At 41.2% G+C, this 8,155-nt stretch overlaps 1 protein-coding gene across 1 annotated transcript; it reads right to left on the bottom strand.

Moving 5' to 3' along the window:
* Positions 1 to 1,100: 1,100 nt before the first annotated feature.
* olfml1 (olfactomedin-like 1) lies at positions 1,101 to 7,949 on the bottom strand. The gene is made up of 8 exons (XM_073472384.1): positions 7,481 to 7,949; positions 5,120 to 5,223; positions 4,774 to 4,964; positions 4,408 to 4,511; positions 2,981 to 3,172; positions 1,986 to 2,166; positions 1,723 to 1,882; positions 1,101 to 1,518 (listed from the first exon to the last, which is right to left on the bottom strand). The coding sequence occupies exons 1-8, from the start codon at positions 7,607 to 7,609 to the stop codon at positions 1,362 to 1,364; spliced, it is 1,218 nt and encodes a 405-aa protein (XP_073328485.1). The 5' UTR covers positions 7,610 to 7,949; the 3' UTR covers positions 1,101 to 1,361.
* Between the last annotated feature and the right edge of the window lie 206 nt (positions 7,950 to 8,155).

Consider the following 8,155-nt stretch of genomic DNA (forward strand, 5'->3'; position numbering starts at 1 on the left):
TTGCTAACATGTGGCTAAATACTGTACTTCATTACAGGCACATTCTGTACTGTAAAGCTGCCCCATCATCACTTCTGACTCAGACCCTATTTGTCTGTGTTATGCCATCACTGATGACACATTTCATGCTCATCATCACTGCTCTGTGTCGTAACACAGTGTGTGAGGAGGAATGATCATCTTATGATGCAGCGTAAAGATCTGCTGTTACAGCATCCAGACCACCTCACATCTCATCTCTCATTTCAATCTCACAGACAATCCAGTTATCCCTACTATAGACACACATCCTGACAGGAGTCAGGTACACTTGACATTTTAAAGGGACAGAAAACAAACAGGTCTCAAGCTAGAATTGTATTCTCCTTTCAGATTTTAAAGATTGACTATTGTTTCTATAACCTTTCTGATGGTTTCTATTGCCTCTATACTGTTGCTGACTGGATTGTTGGTTTTCTGGCTGTTGTATGCTGGCTGTGTGGTTATTTGACTTTAAATGTTTCTTTTTCTCAGGCCTGGGAGAGAAGAGATCTTGGTCTAGGTGGGACAACCTTATTAGATAAAGTTAGTAACTTTACAGAAAGAGTCAAAATTGATTAAAACATTCATACAATGGCACTAACGCACAATTCACTGAGACCATTCTAGAAGTCAGAGACCAGTAAAAGGCACACCAACAGGCATCATGCAGCAGAAGAGCTTCAGTTCCGTCAGTGCTGTACCAGATAGCACTAAGTACTGCTAATCTTCCTCATAAAGATTTATTGTACAGTATGTTGGCTTGAACTGAATCCTGCAAATAGAGGAAGGAAACTTGAGGTAAAGCAACAGACGAATAGTCAGTATATGAAATGTTAAATACTGTGTGTGCATATGTGGGTGCAGCTACAGGTATATATGTATTATACATCATAAACATGTGTGACTCATCCAGAGGGTGTTTAAATAGGCTACCAGAACATCATGTACTACAGGTATGTTGAAATGTGCTAACTTTTCTGAAATTCTCAGCTGTAAGCCACATCTCACTGACATACAATAGCCTAGCTTGTAAAATATTTAAATCACTCATTGAGGGCAAGTTAAAGAAAACACATACGACACTTAAATGTTCTTTATTGTCGTAATATACAAAGTATAAAGTCTACATAATGTATAAAATGCCTTTGGTTGGACGTGATCTGTATGTCATAATGATCAACCGCGATAAAGGCAGCATCCATTGCCAGCAAAGGATCACTATACTGAACAACAGTAGATTATAAGCTACTCATCAACAACCCTAATTGATGCTATTATAAGTGATGGTTATTGCATACTTTTGGTAATTGTTTAGGGCGTAACACTGTAGGTCATCACGTTCATTCTGCTGGGACTTGGTCATTTCTGCGCGTCTCCACTTTGTATATCGTCTGGTAGCCGTCGTCCCAGGCGTACAGCTGTTTGTCCCCAGGGTGGTAGTGAATGCTGCTGTGGCTGGTGTAGCGCTTCGGGAAGAACATCACAGGACTCTCATCACTGCAGATGGATGTGACATAAAAGAGAAAATGATAAATGAAATATGTGGCTGCAAAGGGAACACGTGAATCAGGTTTTTTATTCTGTCTGCCAAACGCTGTAATTTAGTTGATCTCTGACTGTTTTTCTGTGTATGCACATGCGGATGGTTACTAATGAGAATGTATCTAGACTACTTTATCTTAGGTTTGTGTGTAATCCAACCTGTGGATGGTGTCATGGATGTCGTACAGACACTGGATGGTGGAGCGTCCTCCATAGCGTGTGTTGTAGACCACATAGAGGGTCCCACATATTAGGAAGGCTCCTTCAGCATCACGGCTTTTGCATTGTGTATCCCAGGTATATTCTACTGCCAGAGTTGCTGAAGGAGAAACAAAAAACACCCCAAAAAACATTGGCTCAGTATAGACCGGATTTCGTTACTTACCCTATCTATGTTAATGCATAGGGTTTGTATGCTCTACCTTTATCCAGCTTGGTAATGACCAGGTTTCCTCCGTACTCAGGGTCAGCGTGGATGACCCAGAGGCCGAGTTCATCCACAGCCAGGTCCAGGTAGGTGTTGGGGTTCAGACTGTAGACTGGAAGACGACCTGCTCCTGGTAGCAGTGTACTGTCCACCACTGTACCATTCAACAGCTCCACCTTTATGGAATGGAAACAGATGGAACGAGACACATTTAGACATGCTGCAATTATAGTTCAGTTTCTTTGTGGTCGTGTCAGACATGTTGTAACTAAATCACATCAAATCAATTTCATTCATATAGCCCACAATCACAATCACATTGCCACAGTGGGCCACAGGATTAGATGTGTACAATGAAGATTAGAGTCTGCAGCCATGCTAATGGGTCTGTGAGGCTGTACGTACTGTAGGCACAGTGTTGCTATTAGCTATATGTTAATGTCAGCAAGCTAAAATGCTCACAGTGACACTCCCTATATGATCATATTTAGCAAGTAATACACAACAGGTCAAAATTTCAATAGTATCAGGTATTTTTCTGTATTTCATTTGATTTTTTGAAAACCTGTTCTCTTCCCCACTAAACTCTCTGCAGCAATGACATTTGCTCTGAAATATCTTGAGAAAGTCAAGCTCAGTTTACTGGAACAGAATTGTTTCTCTTGGCATTGGTAGCTCACTGACCTCAGCTAACACGGAGCAGCAAAGGAAATTGGACAATCTACTCCAGAATGACTAAGCTCCTCTGAAATGATCTGCAGTCAGTTCTCTAGCCAAAAGGTCCACTGCAGCTCTACTTCAACACTGTTATGAAGTGAAATCATTGAATTTGCATTCAGCAGTCAGTACCTGCTCTCACCAGCTGTTGTCAAGCAATCTTCAAAATGTTTTATTTATCCACCAACATAGAGCAAATCAACACAGAAAAGCCTTGATGGGAAATAAACATATATAATGTTATGCTTTGATTACTTTACTGATGTCACACACCTTCAGTATCTGGTTGGGCGTTTCTGCCTTGTGGCAGTAGAGGAATCCATTGTAGACCACATGACCTGTCCCCTGCCAGTGGAACGGCAGCTGCACCACTGTTGCTGGTGGAGTGGTGGTCCTCTCTGCGAAGCTTCGCAGAGAAACGTACTCCAGCAGTGTGTTGTTACGAATTCCACTGAGCAGGTAGACCTGAAAGATTGAAATCAGTTGAGAAGTTAGTGAAAATGATTGTGTGATTCTTGGTTTAAATACAAGTTTATTCTTAATCTGTGGTATTCATACAATAATGTCTCTCTTACATTATATTTCAGCCTTGCTGACGAATGTCATTGTGAAAAGCAAGGTCCAGAAAGAAGGCATTAAAGTCCTTAGACTGACAGAAAAGCCTGATATTTAAAAGGTGTAATTTGTAAGAAATGGACAGAATTTTAAAGGTAGCTCCAAAACTACATCTTACTGTTGCCTGTTATGTTCTTTGCTGTAGCTATCTTTGGCTGGAGCAACTAGCTGTCATTAACTAGTTATCTTAGTTAGCCATGCAGCTAAGTGGCCCTATTAGGCTTACCAGAACTATGACTCCTCAGTGACTTCGGTGACTTTTATTTAATTTATGTCAAGAAAGAATGAAGTTTGTTTAAGTAAACAAGGCAGATACGCTTGTCCTAGGTCGGTAAAGAGAGAAACTTAAATTCAGAATATATATTTTCTGTTCAGTAAGGAAAATAGATCAAAGAGTATATACTTTCTTATCACTTTGTGAGTTTATTTTCTTTACTTGTTAAACTAAAAGCTAACAGAGCTGATGAAACATAGCAGACAAAGTGGTATTACAGGACTGGATGGGCCGGGGCTAGCTGGGTAGTATGCTAACTTCAGTAGACATCTCTGCATCACAGTACATAGATGTCTTTTTTTACATAATGTCAGCACTGTTGTTTCTTCACATCCTGTTGATTTCCTTTCATTCAGTTCATTTTCTGAATGTTTAAACAAAGATTCTGGCCATATCATACTAATTGCCCCTTCAACCACTGATTCTTTAATCGAAGAAAATCTACTATCTTTGTTATTTATATTTCTGAGATACTCACATGAATGAGAAACATACAACACTGAAATATACGGGCCCTGAAGTGTGGATTTTTAATCTATTTCAGTAAAAAGGTACATCAAACAGGACAAAATCACAATGTCAACAATCATTCCCATCCAAATCTAACTGTAGAAGAGCGTTGGTGATCCAGGGTGAATCAGCCGAACAATTAATTTAGGTTGTTTTGAGAAAAGGTCAGTGATTTCCATCAGCGGCCTCACACTGAGAGGAAGATAAGCACAGTCTGCTGCCCAGAGAGAAACACAGCTGTCCCTCCAGCCTCAACAGCCCATTATAGCTGTAATTACATCATCTTTAAAAAGAAACAGACCTTAGCTGATCCTTCAGAAGGGTCCTTGAACCAGGAACCGGAGGTGTCTCCTGTCCTCTTCACAATCTTAAGAGACTTGATTTGACTCAGGGCTGTGCTGCAGTCTGGAGATGTTGAAGAAAAGACAACCAATTAATGGATTCATAAAAACTGTAGCAAACCTCCTGTCCAGACCAATATCTGTCTGTGCTTTGTCTGATTTAAATATCTGTACATTTACCATTAATATCTTGTTCTTTTACCCTTTTCCTCTCTTTCAGTCTCCTCCTCTAGTACATAATCTAACTAGACAGGTATAGTAAAGGCTGTCATCATTATCAGTGCCACCCCCACACACACTGTACCTTGTGCAGGCGCCCTTCCTACCTTTCTCCACTTTGATCTTTGCTTTCTTTTTCAGCTGCTCCTGTTCTGCAGCCTTTATCTGCTGTTCCAGCAGTGCCTCCTCCATCTCGATGTCAGACTGGGTGGGAATTTTGTTTTCAAGATACTCCAGCTCTCTCTCCATGCGGTCAACTCGCACAGCCACGCTGTCCACCTGGCTCCTCACATCTGACCTATGGAGCGATACAGTTTAGTGTCTCAGTTCTTGTGTACCTTGAGTAATTACTGTAGTTGCTTAATTTTGTCACATACTATTTCATTCATGTATTCTTGTTAGTATTGTCCATTTTGGATACATGTTATACAGTCATTTTTCAGACAGGCGTACCTCAGAACACTGACAGTGGACAGAAAGCTTCTGATTTCAGAGGAGAGGTCATAGGTCTTCTGGGTGACGGTCACTGTGCTTTGCTCGCACTGATTCAGACGCTCCTGATGTCATGGACACAGAGAAAAAGTGTTGTTGAATCAGAATCAAAGCAGATTACCTTCCCTTTGAAAGAAGTACAAATTCCTCATCTAAATTCATAAGGTATTAAAAGCTGCCTTTCTCATTTCAGACAGGAATTTTGCTGCTCAAGTCTTACTTGCTGCTGCCTTGCATAAATGGTGGCTTTAACGTCAGCTAATGTTGGAAAACTTCAGGTAGATATTGCAGTATAAAGTACATAGTGAGTCAGTTCTCTGACTTGAATTCTTCTATACTTACGCTCATGTTAAACTACATTTTGGCGTTATTGTCTATGTTCTGCCTCTTACTAAATAAAAGTTAAACTCATATTATACAAATCACTCAAATCATAGACTCTGGGTTCTTTATTGCCACAGTCTTACTTGGTCTGGTTTGACCAGATACCTGCTCTGTTCTGTTCTGTTATGTATTTATGGACCTAAATATTAATTGCTGTTTACGTTATGCCCCCAGCCATGGAGCAAGTGGTCGCCAACTCCAAGAAGACGGAGGCCAGTTTGATGACAGGGAAATACAGTACCGAGATAGTTTCCTTGCAACTTGCTAACAGCAGCCACATTTAGCATCAGGGCACAATGCAGCTGGTAAATGTCCATTACAAAACTCAATGAATCACCTCAGTGCTGCAGCGGCCTCTGTCAATCTTGGAGGCTGCTAACGACCCCGGTCTGGATGTGTTCATCAGTGTTTTAATCATTTGACAGAAAATTACAAACTCTAAAATACCATAAAAAATACCTACCAGAGGACTTCCTTTTTACCATTGTTAGGCTTGATACTGGTGTATAGGTGAGAGCAAGACATGATAAAAACACCAACATCGATTCTGCCTACATAACAGTTATAGAGAGTACATGTAAACTGTGCAACTTTAGAATTCAGGAAGACATTATAAAAAATCAGTCAGACAGCTGAGATGATGATGAGGTATTACAGTATACCAGGGTATTTAGAAATCCCCAAGGTATGAATTTCATTATTGTCAAAAGACAGACACTCTTCTGTCCATCAAACTGAGACAGAGATGCTCGAGGCTATGTATTGTAGTGCACAGCACACGTCACCAGAGGTCAGTCTACCCTGGTGCAACAGGCAGCTGAGCTGAGAAAGATGCTGACTGTGAGTTGAGGGGGACAGGACTAGTCAAAAGTTTTAAATTGAGTATTTTGGGTTTACTTCCAAAGGAGAGCCAGGCAACATGGCCAAAGTTTACTGGCCACATGATTTTACTCAACTGCTAGTCACCACCACCACGTGCACATGAGCTCTGTTCAGCCCACTGTGCAGCAACAAGTGTCATTCTGTGCTTCAGCAAGGATCTATAGAAGAAGGGTTCCAAGGGGTCCCCAGCAAAAATGGGAAGAATTATTTTTTTTATTATTATTCCATTCATAAGAAACACAATGATACATTGTATGACCATTTTGGTATTTAAAAGCATCAAAAAGCAAGAGTCTTATCAGATGGTAGGATCCGTGTGTCACGCTGAGAGCGAAGAAGGTGGACCCAAATGCAGCAGAAGGCAGGCAGGAAGCAATGCCAGAACATTTATTCAAAAATTAACTGTGGGAACAGGGCAGGGCTAACAAGGCTGATGAAGAGCAGGTGTGGAGGGAACGTCAGGCTGAGAGAGAGCACAGGAACACAGGAGGGGAAACAAAGTGCAAACAGCAAAGATATCACAAAAAAACCAGGAAACAATCAAAAGAAAAGCAGCACTATGACACTGTGGTCTAATCTGTGCTAGTTTGGGGGTCCTTGACAGGGAAAAGTTGGAGAGCTACTGTTCTATTGTATTTAAACCCAGCAAAACCTGTGTGATTAGCCTGATTGTATATTCAACACACATGATGTTATACATGCTACAATGAATTTTATCACCAGCGGCTCAACTTTATTTTTTTTTTTTACACAGATGACATTTTATACTTCATGCCTTGTTCAATCATTGTAGGTATGAGGAAATAGATACCATACCATCCAACCATATTTTCTATTCTTTAATTCATTCATCTGCTCATTTTAAGGTCTGACAGCAAGAAAAGTTGAAAATCTGATACAGAGCAGTACAAGATAGTAGTTTAAGCTCATGTATGAGTGACATTGCAAGCAACAGTAGTAGTAAATAAGAGCTGCAAGGATTGAGGTCATACTGTCGTGCTGCTGAGGAATGCAGGTACGTGATGTCAAACACAAGTGCAGCGGGCAGTCACCTACCTCCATCTGAGCCAATCTCCTCTCCAGGTACTGGATTATAAAAGCGTCCTGGGGTGAACCCTGGCTCTGCACTGAACCCACAGCCAGATAGAGAGCCAGGAGGAGGACAGGGAGCAATTTGCCTGACATTTCTATACTCCTGTCAACAACTCGACTTCCGAAACTCTTGCAGCTGCGGTAACAACTTCACTACGTCTGAGGTAATGAGACCGTTTCCTGTATTCCTGCAGATTAAAACACACTAAAACAGTTCTCCGCACTGAAAATAAACCAAAGGGAAAAAAAGATCAGTCCATATGGCTTCAGTCACAGCTTACAACAGCCTCTAAGTGTTTAAAGTAACCCTTGACTGTCTTCAAATGGCTGAATATTCTTGTTTCCTCCTGCTGTTCTCAGTAAGTTGTTTCAGTCCTGTTAGAGTTGTTGCTCCAGAACCTTCTTGCATGTGCCTCTAACCAGTTGTTGCTCCAGTGGATTTGGATCCAAGTTAACCTCACCCACACAGTCCCTCCCAGCCCCTCTCTCTCACACTCACTCTACTCTGTCTCTCTCCCACCCTTCCCCTCTCTGGAGTTTGTGTGTTTGAGATCTGAGAGAGAAAACCAGAGGAGAATGGAGAGAGAGAGAGAAAGACAGTGAGAGCTAACAAACAAGACGGTTCATATCCTACTGGTT

This window comes from Pagrus major, chromosome 8 (assembly GCF_040436345.1).
Source record: "Pagrus major chromosome 8, Pma_NU_1.0".
NCBI lineage: Eukaryota > Metazoa > Chordata > Actinopteri > Spariformes > Sparidae > Pagrus > Pagrus major.

Bases quoted from the DNA above. Each gene is read 5' to 3' on its own strand.
- olfml1 (XM_073472384.1), bottom strand. From the start codon at position 7,609: ATGTCAGGCAAATTGCTCCCTGTCCTCCTCCTGGCTCTCTATCTGGCT. The intron at 3,173-4,407 runs GTCTGTTTCTTT...TCAATCTTTCAG, and splicing joins CTTCTGAAGGATCAGCTAAG to GTCTACCTGCTCAGTGGAAT. The intron at 1,519-1,722 runs GTTGGATTACAC...ATCCATCTGCAG, and splicing joins ATCCATGACACCATCCACAG to TGATGAGAGTCCTGTGATGT.